Raw genomic sequence first — 17,291 nt, forward strand, 5'->3', positions numbered from 1 at the left:
ATTCAGAAAACAGCAAACTAAAGTTCCATGTAACCTTTCCACAAGCTTTTAATCATATCACATGAACCTCTTTTTTTATAGGAAATCATGTTTAAGGGCCTCTTGTCCAAATTTGCCTTAACTTGAACAACTCCATTGATGCAACAACTGGGCATGTAGTGTTATTGAAAGATCCAGAGAAGCTAATGGACCGGTAGCTGAAAAAAAAATGTCAGTCCCAAAAACCCAGTCATGTATCTTGAATCCTAAAAATCACGGAAAGAAACAAACAACAGAAATAAATAATGTTCATTCTCTTTTATTCAGTGCCTCCATGTGCCAATCAATAAATACATAATAAATAATCAACTATAAGAATTAAATTAACACCTTAAATATCAAAATAAATATTTAGAAAAGTTACAAAATGTCAGTAAAATACAAAATTCCCTAAAGAGCATCAGTGATAAGCTCTGGTGCATTTTGTACTGTAAACATCGTCAGTTCTCTCAGGTAGCAACAGTCCTTTTCACTGAAAGGAAGTTCTGCTTCATTTATAAAAAAGATTGAAAAAAATTAAACCTTCACAGATCAATCAAGCATTTTAATTCCTTAAACTATGTTAACTGAACAAAACTATCTATTAGACTTAGGCTGCTGGTTTACTGTAATAAATATCTATGAAATCATCTTCTCAACAAAACAAAGGTGATTGAGGTTTGTATATTAGTTCGGACTTCTTTCTCATCTATTCTATCTCATGTTTTACTATTATTGTCATTTTTGGTCGTTTTCTTCTTGTCATCTCCTCATGTTTCAGCCTCTGGCTCTCTGAGCTTTGACCCTCCATGCTTGACGACGGCGCCGCCGACGCCTGTTCTGCACCCTGATGTCGGTGGGCAGCGAACTGGCCTCGGCGTACAGCTGCTGCAGCTCAAACAGCGCTTTGCTCTGGATGATACGGTCGTCCATCTGCGAGGAGACAGAAATCTGACATTAATAACAACGACCACACAAACCAACAGGTTAGAAACAACAACAACTGCTGTGAAGTCACACCTACAAAGGGTTTACGTATAGGAATACAAAGGAATCTGCAGAGCTTGGAGGCTCATTGAAGGTTTATGGAGGAACCTTTGACAGGACTCACTTCAACATCCTGAAGTCCTACCTACACATCTGACTTCCTGAAAGTTTTCATCAAGTCCTACATATGTCTGATAAAATCCTCTCAGCTCCCACTTGAAACCCTCTGAAAGATTTACCGTCGACCTACAGGAGCTGTTTCTGGGCCCCTTTAAAAACCCTACTAAGTCCAAGTTTAAGTTCCCTACCTACAGACCTACAGAAACTTTCCATGAGTCGCCTACGAAAAACTTCCTTAATCTACTTCAGGGCCAACATGAAACTTGTGCTTAAAGCCCCTGAAGAGGTGGAGAAACCTTCCACCAGCCTTATATTAAGGGCTCTCTACAGTCCAATGACCTTCTTTAACCTAATTCCTTGTCATGTCTCTCTACCTTGATGTGTTTGAGTTCCTGCAGTCTCTGGAGAAGCTTGTCCTGCTCCTCATAGTGGTGTTTCCTCAGCTCCCGGACCATCTTCAGGATGTAGTTCAGCTGCATCTTGACATCTTCGCTCCCTTGTGACCCAGCAGCAGCAGCATTAGGGACACTGGCGTCCGTCTGAGGAGTTGGAGTTGGCAGCTCCTTCAACATGTGGTTGATGATCTTCTCATAGGTCTCCAGCACGCTGCCCAGAAACACTCTTTTTGTCTAAGAGGGAGAGATGAAGAGGTGATAATTAAGTTGCTGTTTTTACCAAATAAAATGCATTTTTTGTGGTTAATTTCAAACCAAAACCTTCACAAAAAAGGTCAGAAATAAAACATACAAATAGATATTGTGGTTGTTAAAAACATAAAACAGTGGTAAAGGTATTTAAATTCATCATAATCTTGTCTTCTCAGGTTTCACAAACTCAGAAGAAGTCTCGGTGCATTGAAAATGTCTTACAGTGGAAAAACTCTGTGGTTTCACAGGTTAAATTAAGCCCTTGAGGGGGAATGCCACTCACTAAGAGTGACAAATGAATGAATGAACGTCCAACAGGTCTGAAGCTCAGGTCGAACAGCACTGACCAATCACTGTGCTTCTCTTTGGGTTCTTGGTCCTAAAATAAAACAGTTTTCAACACGGTCCAGTTTGGTTTGTTGGATGTTTCTAATAGTTTCCCTTTGGTCTGGAACAGATTCAAAAATGCTGAGACGCAATGAAACTAGTTGTGGTGAGGAAGAGACACAGTGGGAAAACCCAGAGCGCAGGGTTTTGTTAGGTGTCTGCTAAACACCACTTAGTTTCACTTTCTCTTAAAATAGGTGTAGAGAGACTGCTCCGGACACCAAAGCGAACTGAGCTCAATAAGAAAACTAAATCAATATAGAGACAGTGTCCAGCTGTACCGGATCACAGCCACATGTGGGCCAATTCAGATATCACAATCCTGATAATAGCGCCAACACTGGGGCAAACTTGATCAAAGCGCTGATACTAATGCCAGAACACAGCCGACTGTGCCGACCACCAGCCGCATTTGGCCCGACTCAACCGAAAACCCAATACATGGCAATATTTTATTAAAAAAGTTTAGTCTTGAACCTGAACCAAACATCTTTCTTTCTATACTTAATGTTTACTTTTATACAAACTACCAACACCTCCATGTAAAGACTTCCAGCTTGTTGAGTGGTTTGACTTGCTCGGTAAATGAAACTTAAATGAAGTGGCTTGTTTGTATCACTGCTGGTGAAGAGTGAAAGTAGCTGCACAACATTTGCACAGTGCAGCAGCAGCAGCAGCAAAACAAAGAAAACAAAGCCACAAAAACCTCTACACGACCTTGACATATAAATATTAATTAAGCCTTTAAACATCGTGTGAAAATGCCAAATTGTTTGTTCATGGAAACCTATTTGTTGTTACTATGGCGACGGTGCCCAGCTTATTACCAGTGGGTGAGGTTGCCAGGTTTGGTTATTACTGGAGAAAATGGCGCCTGGCAGACCTGACTCAGGGCAAAACATCCCACGCTCCCCACAGGAAGCTTCGTCTTCGAGGCTCATGATCCGTCTCGACTGCTTTCAGTGTCTTTTTTTTTTTTTGATCGTTTTAAAAGCAGAGAGTCTGAGGTTGAAAGGCAGCGAACAGATGAATCGTATATAAAACCGCAACCCAACACACACTGACCGCAGATACTGATCGCTCCTGTTTGTGTAGAATCTAAACCGGACTTTTATTTACCTCCATTTTGCCACTGAGCAGCAGCTCTCTGGAGAAGACGGGACTCCCGGTGAACATCAGCTTTTGTGGAACGTTCTGCAAAACAAAAAAGACAAATGTTAGGTCTCGTCTCACATATAGTAAATACAGCCATGCATTCAGTGGTGCATTGTAGGGTAATCAGACAGCTGAGAGTCTTAGAGGCATCTTCGGTAAATCTAATGGACAAATAATCATCTAACAATCTACCAGTATGAATGACTTTTACACTTTCCTATATTGTCATGATGAGTCGTGCTTTAAAGGACAGTAGTAAACCTTTATTAGTCAGACAGTCTGACATCTGATATTTAAAAGTAGCTTGTGAAGTTGTGAGGAAGTGCGAAAGTTGCAAAAGTGTCTCTTACACTTTCTAGAATTTCACATAGTGGTGCATTCAAGGACACTCCATCGTATGGGACAACGTGAGTGATACTTCCTGCCAAGCATTTCACCTAGCACCCCAAAAGACAACGTGGGTGTTTCATTCATTAAAAAGTTTCTTTTAAAAGTGTCCCTGAATGCATCACTTTAGAATTTACATTAATTCAATTTGAAATAATAATGTCTAAGTAAATTCTATGTGTGTGTTAATGGCTTAAAACACACACAACCTGGGCTGACCTTTACCCAAGTGCAGAATGGAAAAAAAAAGTGTGTTTGCGCATGTGTGAGTTTGTGGTGAGAGAGAAAGAGGAGGAAACAAAGAGTTTACAATAGTCTGTGGTGCTACAGAGAGTGACACACAGGCACAAGTATCAATACAGAGCAGTACCAGCAGTACCGAGAGTACCGAGAGTACCTGAAGTACATGAAATACTCACATAGTGATGAATCAGGTCTTGGATGGTCTTGTTCATCTTTGGAGGGATGTGGAAGCCTCGGACCTGGCACACAGAAAGCCAGACGGCCAGACAGACTATTGTCCTCACGGTTGCAGACATTGTATCGTCTCTTGTAATAAACCTTTGCCGAAAGTCGTAGGTTCGATTCCCCGGCCTGTTGAGAGCGCTGTGTTTCTATCCCTGTTGGAGCGACGGCCTCCTCTGACTGAAGATCTGACTGAATGAAGATCTGAGTGACAGTCGTGTGTCTCCTGCCCTGATGTTGGCTCAAACTGAGTGACTTGTCGTTTTGTCTTCATATTTATATGTGTCTAGAGAGAGAGCGCGAATGGAGGGGCAGAGAGACATAGACACACACAGGGTGAGAGAGAGAGAGAGTGATGCAGCGATGATCTAGGTGTGAAAATGTGGTTGTTCTGTTTCCTTTAAATTACCAAACTTCATAGAAGTGGGTGAGGGGTCTCCCACTCATGCAGATGTGAAGCAAGCACTCTGCAGAAATCCACCCAATGGAATTCACTGGAACTGATGTCTTACTGGTCATACTGGGAGTTCTGTTTTCGGACAGAGGCACTTGCAGTTGCATGCAACTCAATGGAGCATGTTGAGGTTCGAGTGGAAGTCATTGGAAAGCGTGCAACCCCAAAACGCTGAGGCAGCAGCTGCGTCGGAAATCATTAGAATCCAGTAGAACGTAGTGGAATCAGTCAGGAAACCTTGATTAATCAGCTGCACCTGCGGCTTCATTGGGAACTATAGAGGGTGTCTAGTGCGGGTGTGATTGGCGGAAGTGGAGAACCACTGGGCACCACCGTTCAACACGGTCAGCTCCATGGTTTCCTGTGAAGACGTGAAAACAGCCGAAAACATTTGGTGTTTCATGCATATTTCAAAATAAAGAGTCGGACTGGGCCACAGTATGTGGACCTTTTATCATCAGAGCTGCATTTATCTCTATTTTTATAACATCACACCTTAAATGATTCTGTGAACCTGCAGAGAAAACTCACCACAGCTGCAGCTCTACGGGCCTTTTCTGCAGAATGAGTTTACCTTCGTTATAAAGGTGCATTTTGCTGCAAGCAGAACTTTCATTACACTTTTCAAAGTGACAATACAAGATGATATCAAAGATTTTTAAAATAAAGACATTTAATCAGCAAAAGATAATAATCCGAGCGTGCAGGAAACTGAGAACAAAATGCAGTCAGGAGTGAACGAAACAGTCGAACAAGTCAGTTTCAGTCTCTGGTTAGCAAGTTCGCTAATCACATCATGTGTGTCCATTATAATAATAAAGGCAGCACTGGTTACTGTGGTTAGCCATGTAGCAAGCTAACGCGTGGGAATTCTGATTGTGGTATTGACTGAGAGGTTTTAGATAGAAATTCAACATGGCTGCCAGCTGCATGTCAGATAATAAAAAAGTGATGTATTAATCCGATGAAAGCATGAAATAAGAGAAATAAATCCTGAATAAAAAGAAAATAATTTGTGAGCTGATGAGGGAATGTTTCTATGTCGACGATGTGAAAATATGCACGTAACAAAATCCTCCTTTTAATAGTTTTAAATGAAACGATTAAATCAATGACCACAACCAACTGATGAAGTGATGACACAGTAACGTCGGTAATAATTTATCAGAAGCAGAGACTGACAGACAGGAAATGAGGTCGTGGGGCGGATACTCCACGAAGGTGTGAGGTGATTCTACTGAGTAATGCTCCAACTGAGAAGTGTCTCATTCAGTAAAGAGGAAACTGACATAATCTGGGGCTCTTCTTGTCACCCTCACACCTATTTTTATACATACAGTATATGTACGCACACGCATTCTCGTCAAGCTGTATTTGCGGGGACCCGTCGTTGACATAATGCCTTCTTCAGTCCCTTCACAAACTTGAAATAATCAACCGAAGGCCGAAACCTAACCCTATCCTAAACCTGATCCCAACCCGAACCCTAAAACCAAGTCTTGACCCTGAAACAGCCATTCAAACTTGTGTGGTCCAACAGTACAGTAAAACTCATGGTCCCCTCAAATACAGCGAAACAAGGTTATCGTCACACACAGGGTGAGGTAATTACAGAAAAAACAAAGGAAGTGAGGTCCTGGGCAGCAGTAACAGTGAAATTAAGTACAGTAGGTGTTTTACAGGTGGGAAAACACCTGTAAAAGGTGCCAAAAGAAAAGTAACAAAAAGCAAAGTGAAACCAGAGAAGTGTCTGAACTTCACAGAAAGAGTCTTATTGTAAATGAGAATGGGAATGAGAATCTGAGGTGATGCTCAGGAGCTCAGTGTCCATCAGTCTGTAAATCTTTGTGAAGGCCATATTACAAGAACCGTCCTTAACTTTGGAGCCAGCGTCCACTTCGAGGAAGTTTGGAGGTTCGGTGCCAAAGGTCAAAGGTCACTGTGACATCACAAAATCCCTATTTTTTTAGACAAAAAATGAAACTGTGAAAAATTCAACAAAGTTTTGCACATTGACTTCACCTTCATTATTATTAACCAATAACTCCAGCTCTGTTTGACCAAACAGTTGAATCAGACTTTTTTCACCCTGGCATTTTCCAATTACTTTGCATGACCCACAACTTTAGCATTAGCTTGCAAATGTCCAACAGAACCAGTAAAATCGTTGCTTCTTTCCAACCAACATCCATTTGTCTGTGCAAACAAGACACAACCAGGCAATGTAACCCAGTCAGAGACAAAAAAAACCAAAACAAAAGGTACCATGAAGAGGTACTATGGAGAACTCAGCTGTGATGGAAAAGCACCTAAACCGTGCCATGCCGAGCCGTGACTGAACAGATTGAACAGTCTGCCTGAAAGTTCAGCATTTATGTTTTTTTTAAATCAGTGATTGCATTGTGTTTTTGTTCAGTTAATTAATGGGTTACCACATTCCTCACTTCCCAATCATCATCATTCAGGAATGCCACAGGACCACATGCTGGATTAGGACCAACCTGAACAACATTGTCTGCCAGTGTTGGGCCTGAGAAGGCAAAGTTGAGACAAGTGTTGAGCTCAGCAAGAATGAAAGGCAGACAACAGGAAGAGAGATGAGTAGATTTCTTCAGGCGTCAAAGAGTATACGGCAGGGCATGGGTATCCCCTCTTCACATAGGAGGCATAAACAGGAAGAGGTTTCACAGGTAGAGTTTGTCTCTGTTTTGAGGAATTCGAAGACGTTTCTTTATAGAAATTAGCTTGAACTTAAATGATCTTTGACTCAGTTTCTGCTGAAGTTCTGCTGACGCTCTGGAAGCCCTGAACTTCCCTGCAACTTCAAAATAATCTCCTGTTTTGATCAGAAACTTGGACTGAAAACGTTTTTTTTTTTTTGCATGTGTGAGTAAACATGAACTTTATGTGATTTGGTTAAACTTTTTCAATGCAAACACAATCCTTTGGTTCAGAGACATGCACATCAGGCAGTGACCATTAGTCGTGGATATTGATACAGCTGGACTCAAAGCAGCGATGTGGGCTCTTCTGAGACATGACTGCTTGAACTTCTAAAAACTGAATCTGTGAATCTCCAATATCTAGTCAAACCTTCAATACAAGTTCAAGCTAGAACCTGCACATGGACAGGTTTAGGCATGAACATCATTTCCACGTTCCCACATCCCACGAAATCAAATTTCTATTTCATAAAGTTGGAAGAAACGGCCTTCAAAATCCAAGATGGCTGCACCAACAGAAGCACTCCTGTCTTTTGTGTCCCATTAAAATCACTCTTGTATCTGCACTGAATGAATGAATGATTGTTTTATTTCGTATGAATGACAGACATACACAGACTGCTACAATACATGTAGAAAATATCAAGTAATGTATTGTCATCAACATGTTGCTAACACGCTAGCAACAACAATCTGCTGTCTGTTGGTACAGCTCTGTCCGTAGTCCACTAGTCCTAAATGTCCTTCATATTAGAACTACAGTCTTTTTTCCTGTCTCATCCCAATTGAATGAAATCAAATCCAATCCCACTTGAATCCCAAAAAAATGTCTCCATGAACATGAACAGAAGAGACATGACGCCATTAAACTGCTGAGATTGCACTTTCTATGTAACCCAAATGTGTGTGTACCTTGTTTGTTTATTTATTCATTCGTTCATTCATTTTTCTGTTATGTCTTTTTTGTCTGCTTTTATTTACTTAGATATTTTAATTATATATCTACGAATCTGCAAACTGATATCTGAATGGGTCCAGTGACTGTGGGTGGGGGGCACTGGGAGGTTGGTTTGAATGGACAGGAACTAGACTTGACTATTTCATGTGTCAATTGTATATCTTTTGTTTGTTATATTTGAAAAATAAAAAAAGACCTTGATCAAAGAAAACAACTGCTGAGATTACAGTAGATGTTACACTCCTAACTTTATTGTCCCAGAACTATTAAAAACACACTGTTGAGCCAGGGGATAAAGTTAAAATTCATTTAAAGTGAAAAATCTGAAAATAAATTAATGGAAAAGAAAATGTAATATATAGGCCTACTGATTTTGACTTCGCTGTTATCTCTAAAAAGTTGTCATTTGTTTTGTCAAGTTTCAGTGATACCATCTACTGTATTTCTGAAAAGCCACGACAAGATTGTGAGATGATGAAGTTTAATTCCAAGATAAAAAAAGACTGCAAAATAAAATATTACAGATTCTGTGAGTACATAACTTAAGGAGAACCACACACACGTCTATTTATATAAACTTTAAACACATCTCTGAATGGATTTACAGGTTTACAGATTTTGATTCAGGTGATGTGTGGAGGGGTTTCCCCCTAACACACAGTGTGAAGATGGGACTTTTTTGACTCAAAGTAGAGTGGGTGATATCCTCTGACCAAAAAGTTAAAGTTTAGAAAATCTGAATCATCCTCCTTGGAGATGAACATGGTCAGTGTGAAGTCCGGGAAAATTACTTCGAGTCAAAATGCCTTCCTTCCCTCTTCACACCTGGTGACCAAAAAGTTTTAAAGAAAAACCATGTTTAGTCCGTAATGTCAACACCTTTATAGAAACTGCTTCCCCAAAGTTTCCTCATTTACATAATTGCTTCTAAAATTAACTCAGTATATGTACTGTCATTTTATGTAAAGCAAACAGTATTAATTAGGGCAGGGTTAGGGGTTAGGGTTACAGATGAAACACTGAAGGCCTTTAAATACTTAATTTTATTAATTCAATACAGTACATTGCACCTTTGGTCTGTGAGATAAAAGACAAGAAAGTAAACTGACAGAACTAATGGAGACATCAATAGAGTAGATGGTTCTTTGAAGGACGTCAATAAAGTAGGCGGTCTCCCAGAGGACGTCAGTAGAGTAGGCGGTCCTTCAAAGGACGTCAGTAGAGTAGGCGGTCCTTCAAAGGACGTCAGTAGAGTAGGCGGTCTCCCAGAGGACGTCAGTAGAGTAGGCGGTCCATTAGAGGACGTCAGTAGAGTAGGCGGTCTCCCAGAGGACGTCAGTAGAGTAGGCCGCCCATTAGAGGACGTCAGTAGAGTAGGCCTTCCATTAGAGGACGTCAGTAGAGTAGGCGGTCCATTAGAGGACGTCAGTAGAGTAGGCGGTCCATTAGAGGACGTCAGTAGAGTAGGCGGTCTCCCAGAGGACGTCAGTAGAGTAGGCGGTCCATTAGAGGACATCAGTAGAGTAGGCGGTCCATTAGAGGACGTCAGTAGAGTAGGCCGTCCATTAGAGGACATCAGTAGAGTAGGCGGTCCATTAGAGGACGTCTGTAGAGGACGTCAGTAGAGTAGGTAGTCGTTCAGAAGATGTCGGATGGTCCTTTGGTGGTCAGTTTACAGTTGTGTGGACTCCACCTCCAAAAGCTTCTTGTTTTCATATCTGTATTCAGATCTGATCACCTGAAACAGATGTTGACACCAGCTGTGAACGGGGTTGTACAGTAACTGGTTCAACAATGCAAGCAAGTGTAATGCAACTGAACTTGTGTTTTCTTGTTCAGTCCTGTGCTCTACAGGACTGAAGATCTGTGAGGACTGACCATATAAACAAGACCGTCTTCCAATCAAAAATGACCAATGAGTTGCTGGTGCTTCCAACCTCTTTTTACTAACTGACCCAGAAGCAACATGTTTCTGTTGAAGAGGCGACGCCCCCTAGTGTCCATGGACAGAGGGATTATTAACACACTGGACTTTGAGCTTGTTTAGACCCAAACCCTGACCTGAACCTGATCCAGTTCATTTGTACCTCAACCAAACCGAAACCAAAGTTGTATCAGAGGGAACACACAACAGGAAGCCTCTCACTTTAGATGTGTGAAAGTTTATGTCATGGTTCCTATGGTGGTCCGTATCCGTGGTGACACCAGTATGGCAGGTGAACGCACCTGAGGTTGTGGATGATTTGCGTCAGTCGTTCTGACTTACTACCCATAACCAGCGCTGTGACCACGGATCAGCCTCTCAGTCTTTCCCTAAAGGGTCTGATGACATCATGAGGTGGAGGGGAAACCCCTCCTTGTGATTGGTGCAGGAGCAGGGGAACACGGTGATGTAAGAGTGATGTCACAGGAATAACACAACTCAACACAGGAAGTCTTTCGGTCGTTCTTCCTCTTTCTTTATTTCCTTTTACTCGCCAACCCTTCCTTTCTTCTCGGTTTCTTTTCTCTTGCTGACCCACCCTTCTTTTTTTGTTTGTTTTGATCTATCTATCTATCTATCTATCTATCTATCTATCTATCTATCTATCTATCTATCTATCTATCTATCTATCTATCTATAAAGTGTAAGCCTTCATTAAGGTGAAATATTGATAAATTTAATTCCTGGCTCCGTGTCTTTGACTGTCCTCACACTGACCCATGACCCGGCTCATCCCTCCACCAAAAAGACTCTTGTTTTTCCTATCTTCCTTCTTTTTTTTACTCTGCTTGTTTGTTGTGTTTTTTCCTTGTCTCTTTCCCTTTCTGCTTCTTTCCCTTTTCTATTGGTTGATCTGTTTTAGTGACTTTGTATTGGAGGGGAGGATTTTATGTAAGACCTTTGGGCTTCTTTTAATCTCCTGCACAATTATTTTCCTTTGTATCATAAAATAATTCATATGAATAAAATAAAATAAAATGTGTGGTGCTAATCGTATCCTTCCGCCAGGACCGAACAACCCTCTATACGTCCATCTGATCCAAGTTCTTCATGTCCTGAAGCATGAACACACAGATCTCAGCCGTTTAAACTTGTCTGATTCTTGTGTTGGAGTTCCTCTCACGTGGAAAATCTGTTGTTGGCACTGATACGTGAAACTCTGTCCATTTAACTCTTCATCGTACATTCAGACGCCACATGTGGGTGTGAGTTTTAATACTTTAGAACAGTAAAACCACATCTGTCGTTCACATGGTTGGACTTTCTCTTTCTGTAGAAGTTCAGTGACATTCACCATCACCATCAGTACAATGATGCAACGTTTCACATTTCAGATTTCAGATCGGAAACCACAAAATATCAGATCACATGAAACCAGCTGAGTATTTGTTGTAAAACGTGTGATATTGCACATCAAGATTCTTTTGGGAAATTCAGTTTACTACTAATGATTCTATAGGCGGTTGAAGACGCCAACGGTCTGCTCTTAACATACAATTGGCAGTTAAATGTTTTTTTGTTGTTATTTTGTGTTTTTTAAAAAGGCAAGATGAAGCATTGGGTTGATGTTGATTTCTGCTTTTATTCAAACAAACAAGAAAAATAAATTAAGTAAATCAATTATAAATAAAATACCTTAAATTATTACTAAAATAAATATAATTCAGGGAAGTGGAGAACTGTATTGAGAAATGATGATGAAGTAACCCTTAAATAACAACAGCTTTAAAATTCTTAATTCTGTATAAATAAAAATAAAAAAGATGCTACATTTTATTCCAGATCCTAACAGACACATTTAAAAACTCTACTAAACTAAACAAGATGATGTCGACCAAGAAGATGTTCAGCTGACGTGGAAACTTCCCAGCAGCCCTCAGCTTCGGATCGAAGAGACTACTCCTAACACAGCGTTGTACTCAGCCAGGGCCCGGCGCTGATTCGTGGGGTCATCGACCTGAAGAGAGAAGAAATAATGAATGAATTAATAATTAAAATTAGGCTTTTTGACATTATGTTTTATTATTAGTCAAATATTTGAATGTATCAACAGAGAAAAACTGAATCAGCAACACCAAACAACCACTTCCAGTGCACACAGGAAGTTGCACTGTCAGTGATCTTGCACCTGATAACAGTTGGTTTTGTTTCTTAAGTCATTTCCACAGAATAAAGTTGAAGTCTGACTTCAAGTCTGAACAAATGTCAGATAAATTGTTCCTGTGACTTATCAAATATCGTTGTCTACTCATTTAGAGAAAGGTCAGACATTTCCTGAGACACTCACTCACTGTTGTTGGGGACTATTTTTAGCAGCGGATGAATCAACATTTGTTGCAGGAGAAAACAAAATGCATCATTCACAATTTGTTACCTTTATATTGTTGAGCTTGTTGATGAGGTCCTCTCTGTTGTTGTTGAGTGAAACCAGTTTTCCCCTCAGAGCCTCCATCTTCACCTGGAGCTGCTTCACCGTTTCCTTCACACCCTTCCTGTCGTGTCTGGGCACATGCTCCAGCAGGGTGGAGGCGTGATGATGGTCGCTGCCGTGCTGCAGGATGCTGGAGAAGATGCGCGTGTAGACGTCCAGAGTGGCGTTCAACAGCACCATGTCTTCTTTTCTCTGTGGGGGAGAGGAGGGAGACGCCTGGGAGTCAGTACACAGGGATTAGAGACACCGGTGGGTTTGTTAGGGTTTACTGAGGATGAAAATGTTTCTACTACTGTTTTGTGGTAATGCTGGATTTTTAAATGATTTTTCGGGGATTTAATCTTCGGTATTAGTCCAAGAATATTCCTGTTATATTAACAGAAAACTCATGTATTGTAAATACTGATACTGGACCCCTGTTTCTCTTGGTCGGAGTTCCTCAGGGCCCCATTCTAGTTCCTCTTTAACTGATTCCTAATGGCGTCACTGTACTTTTCCTTTGCGGCAAAACCCCTTACAAACCATGTATCTCCAAACCACAAAATTAGATTTAATTTAATCCCACGGTTCACGTTTCCACTGGAGGACGAAAACGATGCCGATCTTTAACACAGCAGCAGCAAAGTGTTTTGTGGTGGTGGTAGTGGTGGTGGTGGTGGTGGTGGTGGGGTGGGGTGGGGGGTTGTTTTCTCTACCTGGCAGGACGTGTTGATGCTGTTCACGACAGAACTGAAGAGAGGTTTGCTGCCGATTTCTTGTTCGTCTAATTTCTGGAAGAAAAAAAAACACAAAAAAAATAGTTGTGTTATATTATTGTTGTAAGTTTTAAAAACTTGCAGTTTAGTTTTACTCCTCAGTTTCCTAGTAACAAAGTACAAACAAAGTAAACATTTCTGTTTGACAACAAAAAACAGAACATGAGTATAAAAATTTGATTATACGTCTGCCTTTCATTCATACCAGGAAACACAGGCAGTTTCAATTAATTTCATCAGAAAACCTCTGACTCAGGCTCACAGTTGATGAGTAATAGCAGTCAGTCACTGCAGTGCTGAAAAACTCATCTATGTGTGTAAATAAAAGATAAGCATCACTTTCAAACATATTTAAAAAGCCTATATCACCTCTGAATTAATGCATAGACATCCTATAATATGACGTCAGATGTCATCTTCTGTCTAATCTCAAAAGACCAAAAAAAAGGAGTCCATCAATGAACCTTAATTACAGGGATAAATCCCTATAATCACAAGCGGAGGCTCAGCTGAAAAAAGGAAAACGACATAGGATCTAAAATCGTGCCCTGCGGGATGCCAGCGGTAAAACTCACCAGCAGCTTGGAAATGTCCTGAGAAACTGCAAGATCGCCCTTCAGAGGACTTCCAAAGGCCATCACAACTCCCAGTAAAACCAGTAGACACACTGTCGAAGACATGCTGGATGATCTGTCACAGACGAGGTATGAAGAGTCTCGTAGGAGTGAGGTTAGTGTGTGATGATGTGTCTCTTAAGTCACTGATGCTATCTGTTGACCTGTGGCCCTTTATATATTGTGAGTGCCTGTGCTCATGCTCGTCTGTGGTCTGTGGGCTTGTAAGCAGCAGCAGCATCAGAAAAAGCAGCATACACACGTTTTCCTCTAAAACTCACTCTGCTGCTGCTAAAGACGCACACACAGGAGAATCCCTGGTCAGGTTTCCCTTCATTTCTATCCACCGAACACACACACACACACCACCACCACCACCACCACCACAAGAGGAGTGGTCACAGTGGTTTAATGGGAGGAAGACCAGTTCCTCAATCTACCTAGAAACCTGTGTGTTTCTAGGTAGATGCCAAACTAAGTGAAGTAAAGCTGATGCTTGTGTGTGTGTGTCTGCGTGTGTGGTTCAAAGAGTTCATAAAACCTCAGGTAAGCTTTATGAAACTATGCAGCCCTGTTGTGTGCATGCATTTTGGTATGCACGCTCATGCATTTATCTGATTGCATGTGCAGTGTTCTTTAACACACTTAAAATGGCCTAAATTCTCACAAGTTCAAGTCGCCCCAGTGTAAGAAACTTGACTTTAAGACACTTTTATGATCCCGCCATTTGAGTTTGTTGTTTATTGTTTTTACTTAATTGTCTTTAAGTCTATTAAAACTGCAGTTTGACCTAAATGACCTCATGCAAAGACAAACATAGTATAAAATCAGTTTAGTGTTACACAAAACTCAAAATCCGTCTTTAAGTCTTGAAAATTAGAGTAAAGTGCATGTGGGTGGCTGCAGCTCTCTTGGTGGTTTGTCTTCAATCTATAAGATCAGTGAGATAGTGACGGAGGAAAGACCGGAATCGAACCCAGGCCCCTGCAGCCAGGACGGAGCAGTGGTACAAGCTACCGGCAGCGGGGGCTTTCTAACTGTATCTAAGAAAAGGATCTGGATCTAAAGACTTGATTTTTGCTTTTAGTAGTTTCTATATGTGTGTGTGCATGACTGTGGTTACTTTTGCATTGGAGCTTTGCAAAGCCTACGCCACTGTAAGTATTTATACTGGTGCAGCAGCACTGTGTCTGTCAGTACGTCATACAACCCGCCTCAAAAGCCAATAAATGACAGACAACAGTAGTGATAATAAACGTTTATTATCGATTGGTCTTCAATGTGATCATTCATTGTACTTGTTGTAAATGCTGTGTTGTGTCGTCAGAAAGTTTCACTAGAACTTTCAAACAATGACTTTGAATTAATTGTCAGAAAACACAGCAACCACAAGATGTCAGTGTCCTTGACGATGCCCTACGACCCCGACCGTGACTGAACAGGGGCCGGTGAGAAAAGGCCTCGACTGCTGTGATCTGGATTCAAACAACTCTACACTGTGCTGTTACTCTTTTTCTGCTCATTAGTTTTCGGTGCATTAAACTGTATCATTAGTGATCATTATTACTGAATCAAACCAGGACCACAGCCCCATTCTCAGGAAAGACTAAAGCGCATCATGGCATCAGATTTAGTCATCTTGATACTTCTGGTGTTTGGGGGAGATGGCGGTGGACCTTTGGATGATGCAAAAAGGTCACTGAGGTGATTGTTTACTTTCATTCTGTAGGTGTGTGGAGGCTAAAGCTGTGATCTCGATGTGTTGTGTATTGGTGGAACCCCCGACGTACAACAATTTACAACAGGACAGATCTGATATCAGTGATGTTTTAGTGTCTGTGCTAAACAAGGCTTAACACATGCACAGACACATAGATTAATCTGACACCAAACAATTATCTCTGATCTCAGTTTAACTCAGATATCTGATGCACTATATGAGTGAGCAACCCTGTGAACCAACATAATGATACTTTGAACATGAAGTCCTGCACAAAACCAGATCCATGAAGAATGGTTTCTCCATTTTAGACCAGTAGGTCCCAACCTGGGCCGTCTGAAAACCTTCATCAATTGCCTACGAAGACCAAAGGTTCAGAACAAGAAGAAACCAAATCACTGTGCGGAAAAGATCTGTGAAGAAATTACATTTCTAGTCTAGCTCCGACTTCACCTCGATCGCCAACATCAGAGTCGGAGTGATGCACCTGTGGCTGAAAGTATGAACCAGCAGCTTGTTATTACATCATGTTCCTGTGTCCACATACTTTTGTCATATCAAAAAGTTTAAGAATAAAGCGTCACAGCGGCGGAAAAGAAACGCATTCATCCCAGTGGGTAGTGATGCCACTGCTCACACGGAAATATCATCAGCAGAGGTTAGAGTTTCAGCTGAGAGTCGCTGCAGCCGGAGGAAGCTGTTATTTACGGCAGATTCATCATCGCTGTGGAAACACTACCACAAGGCGAAACCTGAATCATCACTGCAGGTTCAAATGTGATTACTATGAATTAAGAATTCATTTTCAGGGACTCCCCAATAAACTTGTATTTGCATTTAATTCATTTAAAATCCAACGCAAATATTTATATTTTCCAATCCAACTACAACTGTATTTTTAAGTTTTAAGTCGAAAATTCTGCTACATCATCAGTTGATAAGTCACGGGTTCTCCTGGTTCATCACTGTTGTTAACCATGGCAACAACAGACAGGAACAACACAAAGAATATACATGGGAAACCTCATCTGTGTGTGTGTGTGGTAGCTATCAAAGTTCCTTGAATTGCATGACACATCTCCACCTGGATACCAAGAAAACGCCTGAGGTTGCGGCCTTAGCTTACCGTTAAACAACACTGGTTACTAAACTAAACAATAGATGATGTACTGGCTAAACATGCTTTTGATTTGTCTTTTGATTTTGATTTGATTTGATTTAAAAAAAAAAAAAAAAAGCAAAAATAATAAAATAAAGCAAAAATAAAGCAAAATCCATTAGCATTAAAGCAGAAGTGAGTGATCCGGTCGTTTTCGCTAATGCTGCGTTCCAGGCAGGCTTTTGAAATCGTAAATTACAGCTTCAAGTCACAACTTACGACTTTGTAGCGTTTCAGGCAACCCACTCGTGTTTTTCCGACCTGTTTTACCGGTGAAAGTCACTATAACGGCCACTCGTAACTTCTGACCCATGAACTCGTACCAGA

At 41.0% G+C, this 17,291-nt stretch overlaps 2 protein-coding genes across 2 annotated transcripts; both read right to left on the minus strand.

Annotated features, from left to right (window-relative positions):
• Nucleotides 1–795: 795 nt before the first annotated feature.
• On the minus strand, nt 796–4,369 carry LOC311006503 (interferon gamma-like; the record flags this gene model as incomplete). Its single annotated transcript, XM_083999351.1, has 4 exons — nt 4,121–4,369; nt 3,279–3,353; nt 1,500–1,754; nt 796–951 (listed from the first exon to the last, which is right to left on the minus strand). The coding sequence occupies exons 1-4, from the start codon at nt 4,238–4,240 to the stop codon at nt 796–798; spliced, it is 606 nt and encodes a 201-aa protein (XP_083855477.1). The 5' UTR covers nt 4,241–4,369.
• Nucleotides 4,370–12,161: 7,792 nt separating this feature from the next.
• Nucleotides 12,162–14,182, minus strand: LOC311006504 (uncharacterized protein; the record flags this gene model as incomplete). Its single annotated transcript, XM_083999352.1, has 4 exons — nt 14,047–14,182; nt 13,412–13,486; nt 12,660–12,908; nt 12,162–12,242 (listed from the first exon to the last, which is right to left on the minus strand). Exons 1-4 carry the CDS (start codon nt 14,149–14,151, stop codon nt 12,162–12,164), a joined length of 510 nt encoding a protein of 169 aa, XP_083855478.1. The 5' UTR covers nt 14,152–14,182.
• Nucleotides 14,183–17,291: the final 3,109 nt, after the last annotated feature.

The sequence above is a fragment of the Trachurus trachurus genome (assembly GCF_905171665.1).
Source record: "Trachurus trachurus genome assembly, chromosome: 23".
Lineage (NCBI taxonomy): Eukaryota > Metazoa > Chordata > Actinopteri > Carangiformes > Carangidae > Trachurus > Trachurus trachurus.